Below are 22724 nucleotides of genomic sequence, written 5' to 3'. Positions count from 1 at the left end.
AATAGGGTAATTATAGGAAGTTTTTAGGAAGAACTAGTAGCCAGAAAAGTTTTAGGGAATTATTTATAAAGCTATTTATAGTTTTCTCAGGCCTCTTGGAAATAAGAGCCTAGAAAGAGAGTTAATATAATAGATATATATAATAGTATATAAATAGATATTAGATATTATAAATCTAGTTTTCTATTTTAAATAAAGCTTATAATTAGAATTATATAAATAATTGGAATTATATAAATAATTGGAATTATATAAATAATTGGAATTATATAAATAATTGGAATTATATAAATTATATAGAATTATATTTCCTAGTTAAATAAAATACTTTATAAGCTTAGCTAAATATTAGGAAATATATAAAGAAATATTTCTAGCTTTAGAAAAGGGTATTAATTAGTCTTTTATTAGAATTAATTCTTGAAATTAGTTATATTATAAGTATTATTTTATAGCTTACTTATCTTAACTATTTATATATTACTTTACTATTATATATCTTATAGTAGTATTCTATAATTCCGACAGAATTATAAGCTTTTATAGAAATAATTTTAATCTTAGTTCCTATAGTATTTATAAGCTAAATAAACTTTTTACTAGTAAATTGTTTTCTAGTATTTACTATAATCTAATTAGGAGAACCTAAATAGGTATTAATTTAATATTATTTTAGAATATTCCAAATATATAATATACTAATATTTTAAAGCTATTAGCTAGCTTAATATTAAATACCTTTATTAATAATATAAAATATAGGCTTACCGGAAATATAGAAAATATTAATAATAATATAATAATTAAAGCTAATATTATTCCGGTAATTATCTGAATTTCTAGTATTACTTATAGTATTTTATAAGATACTTAAAAGCTTTTATATTAATATTATAGCCTATTTATTCTAGTATATTTCGGAGCTTACTAATAAATAAATAATTAAAATAATAATATAGATATTATAATTTGATTTTTATAAGAAAGCAGGAATTATAAATAAAGAATTCGGAAATAAAGCTTTATAGAATAGTATTCTAAAATAGGAAAAAGTATTTGAAATATTATATTATAGATATAAAGTATCTAATAAAAGTAATAAGGTAATTAGTAAGATTATTAAAATAGATTTCTAGCTTATTTATATTAGCTAAACTAAATAGAAATAGAGTTTTTATAAATATAATATAGAATTATATTTGCCTAATTAGTATTCTTACTATTATAAATCTAATAGAGAATATAGATCTAATATTAAACTAGATATTAACTTAATCTTTAGTAGTTTTATTAAGTTTAATACTATTATTAGTTTACTATAAAGCTTGGAATTAGTTAGAACTAGTAATTAAAAATCTAGAGGCTCTAATATTAATTATAACTTTATAAAAGTAATAAGTATTATATCTTAATATATTATTAATTATAAATATCTAGATATTTTTTATTTATTTAGTAAACTTTAAGATATAGTTTTTATCTATTATCTAATATATAAGAAAAAGAGAAATAAGGTTATTTATAAGAGTATTAGTTATAGAAATAATAGAAATAAGGGCTATAGAAGTAGCTAGGAAGCTCTTAATAAAAATAAAGTAAGAATTAGAATAATATTTCTTTCCTTTATCTATTTCTATTAGTAAGGCTTTAAAAGCATTACTTACTAGTTTGTTTTTACTATTTTTATTATTTTTTTCTTTTTTAAATTTAGTAATATACTATATATAAATATTACTAAAGTATTTATTAAAGTTACGGGTATTTCGGGATCTAAATTAGTAAATGTTTTTATTCTTAAATTAAGCTTTCTTAGTCTCTTATTTCTCTAGTATATATTTCTATAAATAGTATTCGGGTTTCTTATATATAAAACACGATTTCGGAATATAATTATTATAATTATAGGACTTAAAGTAGTTATTATAGATTCCGAAATTATAGCTGGATCTATATTAATAATTTTCGAATAAATAATAGTTTAAAAAGTTTTGAGAATAGTATTATTAATTAGTAAAGAAGATCTGGGTATTAATATATTATTTTTTCTTATAAGTAGTAATAGTTAATTAGAGCTTATTAATAAGCTAGCCGAGATTATTAAAAAAGTCCGAGACTATATATTAGTATATTAATAAGCTTTAATAAGAGGTAATAATCTTATTATATAGGAATTTAGTACTTTATAAGACAGGAATAAGGCTATACTATAATTTATATAGGTTATTAATTAGTATTTAAATAAGCTCAAATATTTTTTTTTGGGGTTTTTTACTATTATAATTACTAAAATAATAGTATTTCATTTATCTAAATTTTAATAATAGAAACCGGGGCCTTTAAAAAAGCTATAGATATTTATATAGGCCTCTTTATATATATAGCTCGAGAGCTAGTTATTATAGAAATAGTCTTATACTAGTTCCTTTAATATAATAAGAAAAGCTCTTACTAGTACCTTTTTAGGAAACTTTATATATTAGTAAATATTAAGAAAGATAGTAAGTTTATAATTAAAACTATTATTAGTTCCGTTATATTTCTATACTTTAAAATATATCTTTATTACTTTTCTAATAAGCTTTCTAGTAAAAATAGTAGGTATTAATTAATAGTAATTCGGGTTTAGTAATAATACAAGTAATAGTAAAAATAGAAGTAGTAAATAGCTTTAATTTAGAAGAGATAGATAAATAGCTTGATTTCTTAACTAAGATTATCTAGTTCTTTTATATCTAGTTCTATTTAGAATAAAATAAACTAATATAATAAGTCTCTAAAAAAGATCTGTTCTAATTAGACTATTATTAATAATATTAGCTTTATTTTATATACTTTTTATTTCCTTTTAGGTAAGGTTAATAAAGAATTATATAATAATAAGATTTCTATAGTTCTATTTAATATAAATACTATTATACTAAAGTTAGGTTCAAAGATTCTATATAAATATATAGTTTATTAGACTATATATTATAGTATTAAAGTTTTTAAAGTTATTTTAAAATAGATTCTATAGATTATTATTATTCTTTTTATATAAGATATATTAATATATCTTAGTAATTATATATTTCTGAATTTTAGCCTTTATTATAATTACTAGATTAATACCATTCTCTTATTTCTTAATTAGCTTCTTTCTTTTATTAGTATTTATACTAAACCGAGTTTAGGTTTTCCCTAGTATATATATATGGTTTATAATAGGAGGGGTTTAAAGGTAAGGTAGTTTATAGTAGGTTTATAAAAAGGATTTAGTAATAAAGGTATCTAGATATCTAATTCAGATATTAGATATCTAGTTTAGATATCTAATTAAGATACTAGATACCTAGTTTAGATACCTGGTTAAGATACTAGATACCTGATTTAGATATCTGGTTATTAAGATACTAGATGCCTGGTTTAGATACTAGATACCCAGATACCTAATAATATATTAAAGTAAATATTTCGCCCTTAAATATTTTGTCTATAATAAGAAATTTAGGAAGTAAAATATTATAATTCCGGGAGAGACTAAAGCTCAAAGAACTTAATTTAATAGTAAAATCGAAATAGTAGTTAAAGAGCTTTAAGGATATATATAGGATATATATTCCGGAGAAAAGATCTTATAAATATAGGTATTATATAAGTAGAAAAGATAGTTTCTAAGAAGATAGTCTTAGGGCTAAAAGAAGTTAGTTTTAAAAGATAGTAGAAGTTAAATAGATAAATAGTTAAATAGCTAACTACTTATTAATTAGTAAAAGCTAGTATTTTTTCTATAGGCTACTAAATACTTTTATAAAGTTAATAAGTAGTTTCCCTCTTTAATATAGAATAGACTAGATTTGTCTTAGACTACTAAATGCTTTTAGAACTAATCTAAAATCTTCTCTAATCTATATATATAAACTAATTAGTATTAATTTACTAGTAATATATAATATTATTATATAAATATAAAAATACTAGTTATATTAATTAGTAAAGTTATTATTATTTAGAAATAGGAATTATAATATTATAGTATTAATATATAATTCCTAAATCTGCTAAGCCTAAAGAAATCTAGTTTACTAGTCGAGTTACTTATAGAATACGAGATTATATAACTATATCTCGTATCCTATATTTTATTACCTATATCCCGTATCTCGTATCCTGTAATTATATATATAACTTCTAAAGAAATAGCTATACTAATATTAAATAATTAAATAATTATTTATTTATTAATTAATAAAAACTAAAGTTTTTTTTCTTTAGATTATTATTATAATTTAGCTTTTAATCTTATTAGCTAATATAGTTATCTAATATAATTACTTATATTCTATTATTTATATTCTATTACTTATATCCTGTTATTTATATTTCGTTATTTCCTAGATATATATAATATAACTGCTTTACTAGAAAAGTATACTTGAAATATATTAGAAATATTTAGAAAGCTAAATTCTTTAGAAACTAGTATTCTATAAAGTATATATACTTTTTTATAGCTTTTTATATTCTAGTTTTCTTTTTTTTAGCTTTAAATCGTTTTTATAAAGAACTTTCTATTTTGCTTTCTAAGCCCTAAATACTATATTTATAATAGCTATTAAATATTTTTTTATAAAATTAATAAATAATTTTCTTTTTTAATATAAATTAGTTTAATTTTATTATAAGCTATTAAATTATTTTTTAGCTTAAAAAATTCTATTCTCTAATTTATATATATAAACTAATTAGTATTAATTTATTAAAAATATTTAATATATAAAATTAATAAAATAGTTTTTATTTAAAAAATAAGAATTATAATATTATAATATTAATATATAATTCCTAAATTTATTAAGCTTAATAGAAACTAGCTATTAATTAAATTATTTATAAAATATAAAATTATATAACTATATTTTATATTTTATTATTTATATTTTATATTTCGAGTTTTATAACTATATATATAACTTGTAAAAAAAATAACTATATTAATAACTAAATATATTTAACTTTTTATATTTCTTTTTTTTTAAGAAATATATAATAAAAAAGAATTAAAAGCTATAATTATATTTTTTTAAAGAATTTTCGAAATTAATAAATAATAATAATAAATAAAACCCATTATGAATTACTAATAAAATAATAGAAATAAGAAATAATAGTATTTAATTAAATAAAAAGCCTAGCCTAAAAATTATAATATCTAATTATTTTTTTTTTAATTTTAAAAATTTCAAGAAATTTTTAAAATTATATAACTAAAACTATAATTTAAAATCCGAAATTACCTTTTAATAATTTTTTAAAATTATAAAAGAATTCTAAATTATTAAAAAAATGGCTATTTAAAAGAAAAAGAAAACCTAAATAATTATTAAAAAAATGGCCTAAAATAATAATAAAAATATTCTTTTTTTGGGTTTTTTATTTATAAAGATTTTCTAGAATTTTATTAAGACTTATAAAAATTATATTTTAATTCTTATAAATTCTTAATTTCTAAAATAAAAATACTAAATATTAGCTTTATTTAAAACTTAATAAAGAATTAAATAATATTTTTCGAAATTTACTTATTTTTTAATAAAATATAATTATATTATAATAATATTAAAAGAAATAAAAATAAAAAACTTATAATAGCTATATATGTTTTATAAAAGATATAATGGCAGGAATAAAGTAATAGAACGAGGCTTAAAGATTAATAATTTCCTATATCTTGAGAATTTAAAGCTAAGGAGAAAGGAGTGAGGTGTGGTAGTAGATAAGTAGGTATGGCCAAGACTACTAAAACGCCGAGCTTTAGAAGCGAGCTTGGTTTGAATTATAGCTTGGAACCTTAGCTAAAACTAATTCCTTTAGCTAAAACTAATTATATAATACTAGCTATTATAAAAGGCCCGAATTTCTAAAATCAAATCCCGAATAACTATTATAAGAGTATTATATATATATTAGTTATATAATATATATTATACTTTTATATAATAAAATAACTAATAAGACTTCTAATCTTATTATTATATCTTTTTAATTTATTTACTTATATAATAAAATTATTTCTTATATATATTTTTATTTAATCTAATTAATTTATAATAAAATAATAAATTTTCTAGTTTTTATATATCTGAAATTAAATAATATATTACTATTTAATAAAGTTATATAACTAAAACTAATTAGTACTCTGAAATTATATAATATTTTAATATTTTAGTAAACTAAGTTAAACTTTAGACTAAATATATAATAAGGGCCTAAGCTAGTAAATTAATTCTAAATTTAAATAAGATTATAATTAATTATATAAATACTAAAAAGCTTTTCTAAAAATAATATTTGAGTTTTATAATAATTCGAAAATAAGCCTAATTATAAAAGAATATAATATATATTATATTTTTATATAATAAAATAGCTAATAAGCCTTCTAATTTTATTATTATATTATTTTATTTTAATTATTTATATAATAAAGCTATTTTTTATATATATTTTTATTTAGTATTATAGGCTAGGCCTTTATATAAAGAAAACTAGTAGTTTTAATATAAGAAGAAATAATTAAAAAAAGAAAAAAAGTTTTGCTTTTATATAAACTAAATATATATAAACTATATATTTTATAGCTATAATAATAAAAGTTATATAATTGAGTTTAAATTATAAATCTAATTTATTATATTACTTTTTTTCTTATAAAGCCAGAGATTTATTTATTTTTAAAATTACTAAAATTAAGTTTCTCTAAAATTTTATTAATTTAATATATTTTTAAAATACTAATTTTTATTATATATAACTTCTAGAATTAGCCTCTAATTTAATTAGTATTAAATATATATAATTCTGTATTTAATAGCTAGTATTATTATAATATAAATATAGCCTCTTTTTTTATAAGCCTTAATAATATTTTTTAAATCCCGTTTTATATATATTTCAAATATAAAGATTATATATATTTCTAAAATAATTTTTATTATTATTTTAATATTATATAAACTAGTATTTATTAATTAATAACTTTTACTTTAGTTCTATTTTAAATCTATTACTATTTATTAAATAATAATAATATAGCCTTTAAAATTTTTAGGCTTTTTTTACTAATATAAGAGCTATATAAAGCTTTTTTTAAAAAACCGGATTTTAAAAACAATTATTTAATTCGATTTAATTATAAAACTTTATCTATAATTATAAGATTATATTTAAACTTTATATAATAAATTATAAAAGATTAATTTTTTTTATTAAAGTATTATTATTTATTATTTATTATTATTTATTTTTTCTTATGTATTATATATAATATTTAATTAATTATATAACTCCGAAATTATTTCTTATTAGCCTATATTCTTTATTTATAATATAATTTATAATAAGGCTTTTTCTTATAATTAAAAGTAATAATATTAAAATTATATTATTTTTTATATTAACTTATAGCTTGGCTTATAATTATATAATTTAAATAATATATTTCTTTTAAAATTTCTTAAATATAAATATATTAGATAACTAATTATAATAATAACTTTTTCTTATATTAAGCCGAGCTTATAAAGTTTATATAAGGCTTTTAAAAACTTGAATTTATTTCAAGAAAATATTAGTTTATTAAAAGAGTAATTATTAGCTATTTTATAGCCGTTTTATTTAATTTAAAAAAAATTAAGTAAAAAGCTAGAGATTTTGAGAGCTATTATAAAAACCAAGAATTTCGAGAATTAGATATTAGTATATAATAATTCAATTAAAGAAGTTATTTCTAATATTATAAATTAGACTTTTATATAAAGAAAACTAATAGTATTAATATAAAAAGAAATAACTAAAAAAAGAAATAACTAAAAAAAAGAAATAACTAAAAAAAAGAAATAACTAAAAAAAAGAAATAACTAAAAAAAGAAATAACTAAAAAAAGAAAAAGAAAGTTTTATTTTTATATAAGCTAAATATATATAAACTATATATTTTATAACTATAATAATAAAAGTTATATAACCGAGTTTAAATTACTGGTTTAATCTATTATATTTGATCTAATTAAATTATAATAATAACTATAAGTATTATATTATTAATATTTGAAATATTACTAATAAATTATATAAAAATCTGGATATAAATCTCGATAATAAAGTTAATATCTTAAAAACCAACTTTATAATATTCTTTAAAGAAATTAAGAAATATTTAAATATATTAGAAAAACTTATTTTTAGAATACTAATTTAAGTAATGTTTTTATTAGCTTTATTAAAACAAGAAATAGAATTTTAAAGCTTATTAAATATTATAATAAAGTAATATAATAATAATAATAAAAAGCTTAAATTAAACTAAAGGCTATTTACTAAACTAAAAGTACTAGCTATATACTAAGTCACATATAGTAATACCACGTGACTAATATTATATAATATTAGACTTCTTCTAGTTTTTAAAAACCTAATTAGTAATATTATTTAAAATATACTTTAAAAAATTTCTTAAAAGTTATAATAATATTTTTTTTAGAACTAGTAAATCTTTAATAAATAATAAGAAATCTAAAATCATATTAGCTTTAATAAATATTAAAGCTAAAAAACTTACTAATATATAGGATTTAGAACCCTTATTATAATAATTATAATTCTTTTTATTAAATATTATAATATATAAAATAAAGAAATTAATAAATAAATACTTGAAATATTTCAAATATTTACTAGTAATAAAAAAGAAGATTATAAGATTGCTTTTATACTTATTATTATAAGAGTAAATAATAAAGCCAAATATTATAAAATTAATTAAAAAAGATTTAAAAAAAAGTAAAAAAAGAGGCTAAAAAGCAAAAATTAAAAAAGTTATTATATATATAATTATTAAAAAAAAACAGGAATATATAATAATATAAAGAGGTTCTTTTATAAAAATAAAGAATTATCTGAATTAATTACTAGTTTTTATATTAGTTCTAATTAAAAATTAGTATAACTAATTAATATATATTTTTAGAACCCTGTAAATAATCTCTAGAATTTCAGAAATATTTATATGAGTTTCTTATATAAATATTTCATTAAATTCTTTTTATAAAACTATTTAGATTATTTTAATATAAGATCCAATAAATAGTATTAATTTCATGAAATAGTACCTTAGTATTTTAAATCAGACTAATTAGAATATTTAGTTTCTAAATAAAATCGCGATTATTAACTAGCCCTTATATCTGGGATATAATTACTATTTCTTCTTGCTTTTTTAGCCCTAATCTAATTAAATGATTTTTATATCTATTACTTAAATTATATTAGTAAAACCACTTCTTAAAATACTAGAAGTTTACCTTAATTAAATATATAATTAACTAAATGTTTTACTAGAATGAATTAATGGATCTTGAGAACAAGATTCTAGGAGAAGGATATAGTTATAATATATATAGGGTCGCACGTGACCAAAAGGCATGTAATGAATCTCGGATGTTGCAAGTATTAATTAAAGAGACCAATACCCCTTCAATATTATAATTATTTACTGTTTATATTATAGGCTTTAGGCTTATGAATTACTAAATATATGTATGTTATTGGGAGCTCCTATTTAGAGGAGGCTCCCCTGGACCTCACAGGAGGGACAGAGATTAGTTCTGTACTGAATTTGATACTGTGGTTTCACAACTCACTGATTCATTCTATTGTCTTATTGCCTATTAACAAACACCTCACATGGAAGAGGATTTGGATAAATCTACTAAAATTGCAATTTAGAAGGCGGGGAAAGGACTTGATTGATGAGGAACAGAAAAGCATTCACAAGCGCAATGGTAGAACCTGGTTAGTCTAAAGGCAAATGGAAAGAATGGGTAAGAGAGAATCGATACAATAAGAACCAGTGTATCAAAGAACTACTCATGCTACTCATACTACTCATGAATATTCATGAATAGCGTGAGTAGAATATGAGTAGTGTAATGTCCTAAAAATTTGAGTAGAGTAGAGTATATACTCATGAGTAGTATGAGTAGTAATGAGTAGCCGTCACGTGACAATAATAAACTAAGGTTTATTTAATAATAATTAAATAATAAAGATATTTATTAAGTAGCCCCAGTAAAGGTAAGCTATGGCTTGTATAAGACTAGCTAAATATTAATTTTCTATAATAATAAACTAGTTATACTTCTTAGAATCTTGATTTCCCCCTGACCTTTGGCTCGCGTACTAAGCAATGACATTGCCTAATTGGGTAGAAACTTGGTGCTAGAGCGGCGCTAGATGGGAGGCTTACCTAATTAGGCTAGCCTGTCACGTGTATCTGTCACGTGGGTACCTACTCACACTACTCATACTACTCATGAGTAGCTTGAGTAGAGTATGAGTAGAGTATGAGTAGCGCTATAATTGGTTGAGTAGAGTATGAGTAGGACCCACTACTCTACTCTACTCTACTCATTTGACACACTGATAAGAACTCAGTTGCCGGGAAATGCCCATACTGACCCCACAATTATAATGTGGGGGTTGGGTTACACTGCATATCGCTAACCGCCAGCCGGACAACACCGATGACACAGGCTGCTCTTCCTGAACCTTTCCTTTATAATCATGCACGCCTCAGCATGTTAGGGTGTTTGCTTGTGGAGTTTGATTTATAGATAAGTTTATTGCCATAAGTATTACAATCAAGAAATATGCATCCCATCATCAAAGAGTTCCTGCCTGTTGCTATTTCTGCAGAAACCTCCTCCTCTTCGGCGGCTAGGGTCGTGCGTCTGGTCGCAAGACAGTGGCGCATTTCAGGATTGGTTCATGCTCTGCTGCCCTGGGGCGAGCATATCTCAGTCTGAAACTGAACAGGGCAAGACCAACAGAAAACTATCACTCGTTGTCGAATCATCTGTGTGGCTCGCGGTGGCTGCTGGTGCGGGAGCGCCGTCACGGTTTCAGGGTTGTTGGTGAAAATCCTTCAGTCATCCAGTTCCAGTGCATATAAAGTGCAAGTTTACCTTCAAATTTTCTGCTTCCTGATAAACTTGAGAAAAATGCTCTCCCACGGACCCGCTGCAACAATGAAATGTATAAATTATAAATCAGGAATTCACGGCGGACTTGAGGCAGTGCCGGCGCAACATGACTACCCAGAACCATTGCAACAATCTGATGATTTTGAAGCGCAAGCTGCACGGAAAGGAGCTAATTTCTCAACTCAATATTCTCATGGTTTCGGAAAGAAGTCTGAAGCTCGAGACACTGGTAAAGCACGCGGTTGGAGGAAAACAACGATTGTTCTTGCGGTTCTCCTCACTGTGATGATCATGGTGGCAATCGCTATTGGAGCAGCTTTGGGAATTCAAAAGTACCATACATCCAGGTATGTCGAGGTTTAGGAGTTACTTGCAACCATTGACCTCGACCGTGATTCGCTAACAATCTTTAAGTCCATCATCTTCGATGAATTCAACACCCGATGGTCAAAATACCTCTCGCCCAAATTCTTCGACCCCATCAAACTCGAGCTCAGATCCTACTGCCCCCTTCGTCGCTCCAACACCAGCAGCATTAGCGCTTGACTGTCCCGACGGGGATGGTCAAATCATATCCGACCTCTACATACCCACCGGCAGAACGTTCAGATATCAAGTCACCTGCGGTAAAGACTGCCAAGTGAAAAATATTTTCCCCATCTGGGCATACAGTCTTGATATGTGTATGCAGGCGTGTGCGAACATGAATGCATATAATGCGACTGATTTGGCGTGTGGGGCTGTAGCTTTTAGAGCTGATATGGCGAATGTGACGAGCCTCGGTGGAAACTGCTTTCTGAAGACGGGGTGTGATTCCGTCTCTCAGAATGCAGATGTTGCGCATGCGGTTCTCCTTTCTTTCTGACTGAATAAACTGTGGAATTGTACATGATGGAGGCTCCGAATAATAAGAGGTTTGGCGTGAAAGTTCTAGGATACCCCACAGTTATGGTAAATTGAATCGCTCTGCAACTTCTCATGGCGGAAGATATTTCAGGACTGTAGAGTGTTTACGGCTTTATAATGAATAGAAAAATTTTCCTCGGAACATAGCCCAGACATCCGCTGTTACCTCACTAAATTTCGGGGGCTGGAAAGAATGAATAGGGGTTGTGGCACGCTAGCGGCCGATAAGCGAACTCCCCACTCGACGTCATGTATCATCAACTTCCCCGTCCAACATCTCATTGTCAGTTAGGCCACAACAATTCTTGATATTCTTTTAAGGCACTGCAGTTATGTCAGTTCTCACAACAGATCTTCGACCTCACCTCGCTCTTGTGACCGGCTCTTCCGGCGGGATTGGGAAAGCAACTTGTCTCGCTCTCGCCTCGATGGGCTGCTCAATTGCGGTACATTATCACTCATCGACATCAGCTGCGGAGGAGCTGGTTAAAGAACTCAGAACTAAAGGAGTCAGAGCCGAGGCATTCAAGGCTGATCTGACCAAATATGATGAAGTAGGTCTCGCCTGGACGCAGATTGTTGTGGTCAAATCCAGATCTTGAATAACGATGTCACAACTCATCAGGTTCGCACACTTCATGCCGAGGTAGTAAAAAGTCTTGGAAATCCGACTATCCTCTTCAACAACGCCGGCCTCACCCTGAAAAGCGGCATCAAGTCAATCACTGAAATCAGCATCGACGAGTTCGAGCATACTTGGCGTGCCAACTGCGGATCAGCATTTCTCATGACGCAGCTGTGTTTACCTGAAATGGAGAAAGCTGGTTGGGGAAGAGTGATCTTCTGCTCGAGTGTTGCCGGCTTCAATGGAGGGGTTGTCGGTCCACATTATGCGTGAGTCTCACCACAATGTAGTGAAGGGAAAAAAGATGACTGATGCTCTATATAGGTCATCGAAATCTGCCCTACATGGTCTCGTACATTGGCTTGCAAGCGCTTATGCTAAGTCTGGCGTTACCGTGAACGGTGTTGCTCCAGCTCTCATTCAAGATACGACCATGCTTCCCGGGAATAACGAGGAGCTTGCGAAAAGTAGGTCGTTCTTCTGAGTATTATTTTGACCGAATTTTGACTGGTGATTTGCAGAGATTCCAATTGGGCGTTTAGGATATCCAATCGAGGTAGCAGAAACTGTTGTGTGGATGGTGAAGACCGGATATGTGACGAACAAGGTGGTTGGTGTTGACGGCGGGTTCTTCGTGCAGTGAAGTACCGGGTTGCCTGACTTAGAAATCCTCAAGTGACAGAGAGAAATGAGGTTGCACGGGGCCTACTCAGCTATGGTAAATTTTCGAGCCGTGTTCACATGTGTAAACTAGATAGCGTTCTTGTGAGCCATTATCCACTATTCCGTCTACCGAGGATATGCATTGTGCTGGCTTTGCCGAACTGCGATCTTCTTTTGTTTGTCTCTGGGATTGAGGATATGATACGCTTTTGGGACCCTCTTGCCACAGGCTCATGACACCCACTTTTCGGAAGTCCGATTGCCCATTGTTTTGTTACTAGTAGCTGCTGGTCGTTAATGTCTTTGAGACCTTGACGATTGTCCTCTTTCTCCGCTGCTTTTGTTGGGGCCGCGCAATTGACCAGAGATGGTTACAGAGAGCGCGGGGTGTCCAGCGGGGTGGAGCTTGGAGCGAAATCAATTGAGATCGAGTCGTATATGGCTGGAGCATTGAGGAGATCGGGAGATAGCGGTCTCGTTCTTATCGTGTGCTGTCCCTCTCCAAATCGAGCACAGACAGGAATGGGGATGCCTGCAAGCTTGGCTCCCAATTCGTGCTTTGGGAGCTTCACCCATTCCTCTTTCAGCTTTGGTTGCCACCCTTCTTCCACCAGGCCGTCTGTTCTTGGAGTCTCGAGGCCCATCGCGCGCAAGTTTCAACACATTCATCATCGCTGACGCCAAGCAGGCTTTGGCCCAGACAAGAAGGTGTTGGGGAGAAGTCCTTTCGGCCTTTTGGATAATTTCCCAGGCAATGCTCTCCGCGAGCGGTGCAAAGAACTACTGTAGGAGAAGAGGATCAGAGCCGGCAAGTGAGCTCCAGGTGGTTCAAGGTTGCGTTTCTGTGTGGCATTCCTTGGGCTTCGGGGGGCAAAGGGGGTGCTTTTTTGCGTGCGGAAGAACTTGGTCGAGGAGGGCGGCATTGAGCATTCGATCGTGCAGATGTCTTTGGGTTGGGTCGACCTTATTCTCCTATTCATCATTGGGTCACGTGGAAAACACCCTCTCTGCTGGCAATTCCCAAATGATATCCTTTTGACGACATCGGTGCGTCAAGAAGTAAGTGGCCTTAGGAGTTTCTTGGCATAGTCCATCCCCGCATCCTGCTCATCTTTGGACGACTGGTCCGAGTCAACTCGACCCACCTTCTCGGAGAGAACCACCACAGCTTCCCTTCTTGAGGTGCGTTGATATTGTGGAGATAAAGGGCTGGGTCGCACTGCTCGATATCTTGGGCAGCGGGTTCTGGGGCAGGTATTCTTCCTCCTCATCTTCGTAGGTCTCAGGAGCAGACTGGTGAGAAGACTCTGGGTGTGGAGCCTCTTCGATGTCCTGTTGTGCGAAGAGAATGAGCTGCTCTGCGGTTTGGACCTTCTCCTCGAGATCGGTCCGCCGCCTGCGCGGTTCTTTGTTTGTCGGATCAAGAATGATTCGCTTGTCTGCACCGGAAAGCTTGACTTTGAGCAGTGCTAGCGAACCTTGCAGACACTGCTAAACATCCAGCTTTGAAGTCCGCAGTGCCGAAAGAAAGAGCCTGTGATATCTGGAGACACCCTTTCCATTCCTTGAATCCATAATCAACCACCGCGGTGTCAGTGTCCTCGTGGCCGTATGGTGTGATTTGGGGGTCATCTTCCATCCCAGAAGCGACCGCGGGAATTCCAAACAGAATGTAGGTTGGCCCGGATGTATCCTGGGGTCCGACTTGCCAGGGGATCAAAGGTGGCCATTTGTCCTGGGATTGGTGTTCAGCCAAGATTTCACCCCATTGGCGATGGCGTAAGGCTCTTCAAAATTGCACAATTCTAACCAGAGGATGGATCTTAGCATGGGTTACCCAATTCCGATAGCGAACAGTTTGGAAAGCAAGAGCGAGATGTTGACACGAGAGATTGTGAACTCCAAAGGAGGGGACAAACGACAGTCGCGCCCGACTCCCACCGTCGGCACGCATGCACTCAACCTTCATTCTGGTTCCACGCCAAGGGGGCAATCGCAGCCTCCCCACGGCAAAACCTCAGCCGCTGTACCGCTTCGACCCCGGACGGCTGGCTCTGGCCCATTTGGGCGTCATCTCATGAAACTTGCACGCGGTGAAAAATTTTGATTGGAAAACGCTCTGCGAATGATCTGATGCCAATGGTTTGGAGACTCAGACTCGGCCAGGTCCCGTCTGATGTGCTTTGTGCACGCCAGGGCTGGCACTCTCGGCACCCCATGCTTGTTCAACTCTTTTCATTTGAGTGAAGAATCGTGGCATGTGAGAATACTTGAATAAATGAGCTGGACCTTGCCAACAAACTGGACGATTCGGAAACAGGAAATCAAAAGAACCGGATAATAGAACGAAGAGAGTGATAGCATATCTATAGCGTTATATCCATTTCCCGTGTAAAGTCTGAGGAGGCTCGAACTCCTCCGGGTAGTTGTATGCTTCGGTTTCCTGCCATCAGACGCTTCTTGTATCCCCACGTGGAAGCATTAGACAAGATAACTTTACCACTGTTCTAAACCTAACCCGTGTGGGTTATTGGTTAATGAGCCACTCCACATGGTGTCATGGTTGACGCAGTAGTTTGCCCGGACTGTACAATGACTTCGTGGCGCAAATCGAGATACCGCTGCACCTCCCATTGAATGGTCAGTGAGCCGTCTGCGAGTTGGCCCAAGTGCTTGTTCGGAATGCGTGTTTCTTCAACGACTCCGATGCCAATAACGCTGCCGTTGGTGTTGTCGCTGATCTGATGATGAATGGTTCAACGGGAAGGAAACCAGAAGTCGTAGACCAAAATAAAATGTTTAGGCTGCGGAAGCCCCTAAGGCTGACTAATAGCCCTGTTTCGGGGATCTCAAGGCTGTGCCGTAGCGCCGTGAGCAGCAAAGTACTTCCCCGGATTTCCCAGCACTTTCCCACTCAATACTTGTATCACTATATTATTTAACTTACAGACAATGACATCCCTACCAATCAAATCCCACCCTCTCGCCCCCCCTCCACTCACAGACCTCGCTTCCCTCCTCACCACCAACCTTAAACCTCACTTCAGAGATGTCTCCGCCTCCGTCGTCCGGTGTCCAGATCTTCGGCAACCCCCCTTTCACCTTGCAGCTTCCGGGCTTTGCGGCAACGAAAAAATTGCAGACATCGGCGGGCCACCCTATCTCCACCCGTTTCCCAACTTCACGAAGAAATATGCATTCTTAGACTTGACAAAATTGCTGGAGATGTCCCCCGGCAAGGGCTTCATGCTCGGTGCCGGGGCAGGGCCATTCCACGTCGTGGGAAGGAATTCGGAGTTGATGCCGAATTTTAGCTATGAAGGCGGCGCGGTGAGGCTATGTTCTTTATCCCAATCCCTTATTTCTTCTTTGAATAAAACGCGAGTTCTGGGATATTCGAGTCCCGAACTTTTGAGATCCCTCTCGAGTCTAAGAATCATTCATGGTCCACCCTTTCCCATGAGCTCTACTGTGCTGGAATCTTAGTCGAGCAGTGCTGACTCGGGATCGGCCAGGTGATGAATTTAACGAAATACGCAAAAGTCGACGAGCAAGGAGGATGTGTTTGTGGTCCCGTGCCTGGCAATTCAGCAGATTTCGCACTGATGGCAAATTTATTCTGCTGCGACGGCTCCCCAGGAGACGTCTTGAAAATCGTTGCCAGAACTCGAATCGGCAAAGAAAATTTCACCGCTGCTATTCAGAAGATTTTGAAAGCGGAGTATGGAGAACGAATTGTTAGTCTCGGTGGCGTGTTTTTGATCAGGAAGGGGAGGGCGAAGTTGCATGTGATGCCTGATTTCAGCAAAGAGCCATTGGAGCAAGAGAAGACCGAGGAATGGCTGAAGTTTTATGAGTGCGAGGCGCCATTGGTTTGTTTGAGTACTTTTCATTCGCATGATCCCGGGTTGGAGTTGAGGATGGAACATACGCATTGTTTTTCCGAGCATGGGGATGGGGGCCATTATCATTTTGATACGACGCCAGAGAACGTGGAGTATGAGGCATATTTTAATACTGCCAAGATTATTTATAGGATTGACCAACCCCCGGTGGAAGGCTAAGTATTAGGCTAGTCTTTAAAACAGAGAAAAGGTGTTGTAAGAATCTGTTGGTGTTGCACATTACATGATTTTTAGATGGTGGGAGCGGATATGTTGAGAATCCGCACTTTCGAAATATTTTCTCTCTTTTCTATTTATTCTATGTCCGCAGCGGTGTACCATTTATTCCAAGATATGTTTTTACATAAGAGCCTTGTTGCGGGTCATCGGAAGTCGAGGAGGAGCAGGCCCAGGAATCTTCGGTGCATTCCCCAAAATCTCATCAATCTCCTTCATCACCTCGTTCGTCATCTTAGGGTACAGCTCAAGACACTTGACATTCTCCGTGATCTGCTCAGCCTTCGTAGCACCGAGAATAGCAACCGACACATGAGGATTCTTGATAACCCAAGCCAGAGCAAGGGAAGCAACAGACCCCCCAAGTCTCTCGGCAACCTTGGTGAGTTGCTTGACTTTCTCGATCTGTGCCTTGGTCTCGGGCTGGTCAAACATGGAGGCTTGGCCCTTGGAAACGGTAGCGTAACGAGAATTTGATGGTATTCCGTCATTGTACTTTCCAGTCAAGATGCCCTGATATAGCGGAGACCAAATCGTAGTTCCATAGTTATAAAGTTTGTAGAGGGGGGCGTATTCGGCTTCGAATCGTTCGCGAACAAACATATTGTATTGAGGTTGTTCGACAACTGGCCCAATGAGACCTAGACGTGTAGCAACATGCTGTGCGTGCTCGATCTCAAATGCGGTCCATTCGCTGGTTCCCCAGTAGTGTGCGTGTCCATGTTCGATCAATGTGTTGAAAGCCCGAACCGTCTCCTCCATAGGGGTGGACCAGAAATCAGCTCTGTGCGCATACACCACATCGACAGATTTCAATTCGAGTCGCTTGAGAGATCGCTTCATGCCCTCAATGATATGCTTTCGTGACAGGCCGTGGTTGTTGGGGAATGCATTTCCTATCGATGTCGATCAGCTTCGGCGAACCCCACCCTTGACATCAATTGAAGCTCACCGTCTCCAAACATCAGCTTGGTGGTGATGATATAGTCATCGCGCTCGAGGTTGCACTTCTTAAGAGCCTTTCCCATGATGATTTCGGATTTTCCTTCGGCGTAAATCTCAGCTGTGTCAAAGAAATTGATGCCGTGGTCCCAGGCTTCCTTGATGCATGCTGCCGTTTGCTCGACCTCCTTCACACCCTCGTCGGCTCCGTACGTGAGCCATCCTCCGAGACCAAGCACAGAAACCTTGAGACCAGTGTCACCAAGATATCGAAAGAGCATGTTCTTGGGATCGAATCGCTTCCCTGTCTGCGGATATCCCTGGTCTGTCATCTTGGAGGCGGTACGTGTCAGCTTCGCAGCTTGGCAGCTTGGCAGCTTGTCAGCTCGGCATCAATGGGCGCAAATAAAGTGCTTACTTGGAATTGACTTGCAAATTTGTACGTGAAGCTCGAATGGGGGGGAAAAATTTGCGAAAGAAGGAGAAGACTTCCGGGGAAAAGGCCTCTTGCTTTGACTTTTGGGGATTAATAATTGATTGGGGGGAATTCCGTGTCGTCATCAGTCCCTGCCTCAACATTTCAGTGGGGAGTCTAAGCTACAAGGGAAGGTGGGGTGTTACAGCGGGGTACCTTGCAGCTCAGGGTCCTGTGGGGCCGCAGCCTCTTCTCGATGAACACATTATTTATTTTGCATCGTCCAACACTCATTGTGATACTGAAGATCAAGATCAAAATGAAGATGTCTCACTGTTTCGAGACGTCTATGGATGGTAGATGCAAAGGAAGATTGATTCTGAAGGACTATGCTGATTCACTGACATCAACCCCACCAAAGGACACCACTAAAATCCGCCAATGTACCCATACAAAGGCAATGTCTCAACAAAAAATCACACAGTGTTCACAATTGGCATGAGTGCACCGCTTTCTTCAAGCACAGTCCAATCCCTCCGTCCTAACATAGTTTTGGCAAGTTGCTTAGGAATATCACAAAATACTCAAACCGCTAGAATCGGTGAATTATCCGTCCACCTCGACGTATATTCTGTGATACCACCTTTTGCCTAACAGTAAAACCGCTTATCCCAGTTATAATCTGTGCACTTCGGGCAAGGTGGTGCTTACCGTCACAAGCTCCGTAGCAATCGTACGTGTCGGATGTACGTGCAACATTCCAAGTGAACGAATTTTTTAGATATCTATACCAGGCTACGGCTGCATTTGTCGAGATGGCAAAATAGTAAGTATCCTAGTCTACACACGAGAGAGCAGCGGCCTTCTCTACCAACTCCAAGAAGACCCGTACACACCGGTATATTATTATTGTCGTAGACCTCAGACTAGATGTCACTGAATCCCGGAAGAGAGCTGACTGTAATTGAGCCTCTGGCATGGAAGGCAGAAGGAGACGCAAGGATGGATGCCAAAGTTGCCGAAGTGAGCTTCGTGAACTCCAAGGCAAGGAAGGTTTTGTGGGACACAGCAGACCTGCAAAGTTGGGTTCGGGTATTTGAGATGCAAGAGTGAGAGGAGTGGGAAAGAAGCGGAGGTTATTCATAATTCTTATAACGCCTATATTACCGAGGGATTCCTCCATTGATTTCGTTTTGAAGCCCTGTGCCTCTTTGCATTCGACTAGACCATTAAGGCGCCTCTTAGACAATACAAGTACAGCAGTTCGATGAGGCACAATCGTTCATAGGGCAGATGAGCTCACTTTCGTAATCGTGGAATATGCCACGGTGCCAAGAACCAAATAGTAGTTGAAAATCAAGGAGATTGATGTTTACTCCCAGTTAAGTACAAGAATATAAATGCAGAAGGAAGTTGAAAGTCGAATCTGTTCCTTGTTCCATTGGGTTGCTAATGCGCTTACGATAATCGAAAAGTGTTTAAGATTGCTGGGTGTTAGCCTTACCCTGTACGTTGCTCCTAGGTTTTCTTCCTTTTTGAATCTAAGAGTTAACGCATTGGGAGAAACACGCATTTAGGAAGGTTTTGGGATTCTGTTACGTTTTCCCCCTTGGCGCCAATTTGCTCTGATCCCCACTTTGGTAAACAATGATTTCCTAAAGCTTGAGGAGTTCGTACTTGACAACAATTCCAACTGCGATTCTTGTTCCTAGATGAGGCTAACATTGTTATTTGTTCTCGAGAGTCTTCGTTACAGTAGGTGTTCTTCATTTGGTTCATATGAGGCCTTCCAAGCTTGGTTGACTCGCTATTGCAATATTTTTTGTTTCGAGGTTGGAGTCAACGCAAAACTATTACCTTATAACCATGGCAGAGTAAAACTACGTCATGAATAATCACTTCTTTTACCAAGTAAATGTCAGTACTGGATATAAGTGCCGAGCTTCGGAATAAAAGTCGCAAAACTCTGTATTCTCCCTGGAGCTGAGAGGGAGGACCCACACTCCTCGCGCTCTCACCCTTCTAAAATTCTAGTGACTTTGATCTGCATTTTGCAGTAGCAACGCCACACAATTCTACGGTTTTAATATTCGGTTAGGCTTTGCTTTGAATACAAGTGTTCTGGCCAGCATTGACTTCTCCTTTTTACGGGCGTGTCACGTGATGCTTCTTTCTCCATTGTGAACAGGAGATCGAGTCATTTCTTTGTATGCAGTGCGCTTGCTAAAATAAAATAAACACGGAATAAGCTTGAACTTAGCAAAACTCACCTGTGAACTTGTTTTCTTTGAACCCGACAATTATGTCAATGAAGCTTATCTCCAACAAAGAAGCAGTTGTTTCGAAAGATTTAAAAGGGCTTTGATTTGCTTACTATAAATCTGAAAATATCTTTGGTTAGAACAAGTAGAAGCGGGAATAATCCATTATATTTAGAACAGGAGAGTAAACAGATCATTATCATAGTAGGCAATGGGAAGAAGTTTCCACCCAACTTCGTTCCCATCAGACCATCTCACTCCTGCAACGCACACATCCACCATCCCAAGACCAAAAGAATCACATCTTCCTTGGATACTATCGGCCCTGCAGCTTTGCAAAACTTCTTCTACCAGAAGACCAAACACCGGGAATCTTCTCGAACACTCCAGCAGTATGAAGTACCAGACTATCCTGAGCCCAGTGCTCCTGATCTCGACCCTCGCAACCGCACGAGTCCTCAAGCTTCCAGCAGCAACAGCAGCAGCAGCTTCAGAATCTTGTATTACTTTTCCAAACGGAGAGTCTGCCTGTGGTGATGCAACCACTTTGTTCGGCACTACGCTGCGCCCTGTGGTAACTCTAACCAAGTCATACACTACCCAGACATGGTTTCTCCCCTCGATTCCTGCCCCAGAAAACTCAATTGGCAGAGAGCCAACCACGAGCCATGGCTCCGTCACATTCCCAACGACATCTGCCTTAATAAATTTAATTGGCAGAGAGTCAATTGCGAGCCATAGCTCCGACACTTTCTGTGCTACAAAGACCGTCACAATCATAGTGACCAACTCTCGATGTCAGAACGGAACCCAATCGACTTTCACCTCTGGAGGTCGAGACAGTCAGCCTTCTACCGGAAGCGTGTCTTCACTGCCTGGGATTCCTACTTCTCCCTCGGAACTTACTCCAGCAGTGTGTGCTTCGGATCCCAAGTTGGAATGCATCGTGCAAGGAGGACACACTTTCACAGTGGGAACTGCCTCCGCCACTGGAAGTCAACACACTGAGACTCCCTCGGCCATTGAGTCTTCACAGCGTGGAGACTTCACGACTCCCTCAGTATTTGGTCCAACCCCTTGTGCTGACAATCCCAAACTGGAATGCATTGATCAAGGAGGAATCCCTTACACAATCGGCACTGGCATTACCACAATCACGGACGTGCCTCTGAGTGCTGGACTCTTTGGTTCCCATACCGAGACTGGCACCAAGACAGGCCCCGATGTCAGTGCACTCACTTCATCGCCAGGTCACAGCTCTGGTTCTTCTCAGACCAAGACAAAATCCGGCACCAGTGTGCTCATCACTCTCACTATCGGTGGCATCGACTACAATACTGCGCCAACTGCAAAGGCAGAGAACGGACGCGTTGGATACAACAAGAGAGTTGACTTAGAGGACGGCCGCGGTGGATATAACAAGAGAGGAGAGGACTCAGAGCACGGTCGCGGTGAATACAACTAATTCCTCCGCATCTCGCCCTCCGCTGCAGACCAGCCACCAGCGGTAAGGTTGTGCTTGATGGTAAGCCCAAGAGATGCCCGTTCTGCTTCTGCTTCTGCATCTACTGCTCAGGCTCTATAGAGCGAGGGAAAAAATATGAGTGACAAAGCTCACCAAAAATTTTGCAAGTCCCCATGTCTGAGAGATACAGCGAAAATAGCATTAATAACAAAACCCATCAAAAATTGGCAGGGCCCCAAATAGACATGTGACATCAATGATCTGGCAGAGTAAAGCAGAGTCACTTCAGCCATCCCCCAAGAC

The 22724-nt window shown here is 34.7% G+C and overlaps 5 protein-coding genes across 5 annotated transcripts; 4 read left to right on the top strand and 1 right to left on the bottom strand.

Annotated features, from left to right (window-relative positions):
* The first annotated feature begins 11396 nt into the window (after positions 1 to 11396).
* On the top strand, positions 11397 to 11962 carry K444DRAFT_620556 (uncharacterized protein). Its single transcript, XM_024881731.1, has one exon. It carries the CDS (start codon positions 11451 to 11453, stop codon positions 11886 to 11888), a length of 438 nt encoding a protein of 145 aa, XP_024728349.1. The 5' UTR covers positions 11397 to 11450; the 3' UTR covers positions 11889 to 11962.
* Positions 11963 to 12261: 299 nt separating this feature from the next.
* K444DRAFT_647589 (short-chain dehydrogenase/reductase SDR) lies at positions 12262 to 13197 on the top strand (the record flags this gene model as incomplete). Its single annotated transcript, XM_024885363.1, has 4 exons — positions 12262 to 12483; positions 12525 to 12823; positions 12879 to 13021; positions 13076 to 13197. 4 exons carry the CDS (start codon positions 12262 to 12264, stop codon positions 13195 to 13197), a joined length of 786 nt encoding a protein of 261 aa, XP_024728348.1.
* Positions 13198 to 16149: 2952 nt separating this feature from the next.
* On the top strand, positions 16150 to 17367 carry K444DRAFT_669250 (DUF1907-domain-containing protein). The gene is made up of 2 exons (XM_024887499.1): positions 16150 to 16547; positions 16733 to 17367. Exons 1-2 carry the CDS (start codon positions 16170 to 16172, stop codon positions 17279 to 17281), a joined length of 927 nt encoding a protein of 308 aa, XP_024728347.1. The 5' UTR covers positions 16150 to 16169; the 3' UTR covers positions 17282 to 17367.
* A 4-nt stretch (positions 17368 to 17371) lies between these two features.
* K444DRAFT_232128 (putative voltage-gated potassium channel subunit beta) lies at positions 17372 to 18847 on the bottom strand. The gene is made up of 3 exons (XM_024871234.1): positions 18699 to 18847; positions 18291 to 18612; positions 17372 to 18234 (listed from the first exon to the last, which is right to left on the bottom strand). Exons 2-3 carry the CDS (start codon positions 18610 to 18612, stop codon positions 17462 to 17464), a joined length of 1095 nt encoding a protein of 364 aa, XP_024728346.1. The 5' UTR covers positions 18699 to 18847; the 3' UTR covers positions 17372 to 17461.
* Positions 18848 to 21054: 2207 nt separating this feature from the next.
* On the top strand, positions 21055 to 22421 carry K444DRAFT_707796 (uncharacterized protein; the record flags this gene model as incomplete). Its single annotated transcript, XM_024888169.1, has 1 exon — positions 21055 to 22421. The coding sequence occupies exon 1, from the start codon at positions 21168 to 21170 to the stop codon at positions 22419 to 22421; it is 1254 nt and encodes a 417-aa protein (XP_024728345.1). The 5' UTR covers positions 21055 to 21167.
* Positions 22422 to 22724: the final 303 nt, after the last annotated feature.

The sequence above is a fragment of the Hyaloscypha bicolor genome, assembly GCF_002865645.1.
Source record: "Hyaloscypha bicolor E unplaced genomic scaffold K444scaffold_182, whole genome shotgun sequence".
Taxonomy (NCBI): domain Eukaryota; kingdom Fungi; phylum Ascomycota; class Leotiomycetes; order Helotiales; family Hyaloscyphaceae; genus Hyaloscypha; species Hyaloscypha bicolor.
The sequence above is the reverse complement of the archived record's forward strand: the minus strand, read 5'-3'. Positions and strand labels throughout refer to the sequence as shown.

Excerpts from the sequence above, each read along its gene's own strand:
- K444DRAFT_620556 (XM_024881731.1), top strand. The coding sequence starts at position 11,451 with ATGAATTCAACACCCGATGGTCAAAATACCTCTCGCCCAAATTCTTCG.
- K444DRAFT_232128 (XM_024871234.1), bottom strand. The coding sequence starts at position 18,612 with ATGACAGACCAGGGATATCCGCAGACAGGGAAGCGATTCGATCCCAAG. Across the intron at positions 18,235-18,290 it reads CAAGCTGATGTTTGGAGACG|GAAATGCATTCCCCAACAAC; the intron begins GTGAGCTTCAAT and ends CGACATCGATAG.
- K444DRAFT_669250 (XM_024887499.1), top strand. The coding sequence starts at position 16,170 with ATGACATCCCTACCAATCAAATCCCACCCTCTCGCCCCCCCTCCACTC. Across the intron at positions 16,548-16,732 it reads TTAGCTATGAAGGCGGCGCG|GTGATGAATTTAACGAAATA; the intron begins GTGAGGCTATGT and ends GGGATCGGCCAG.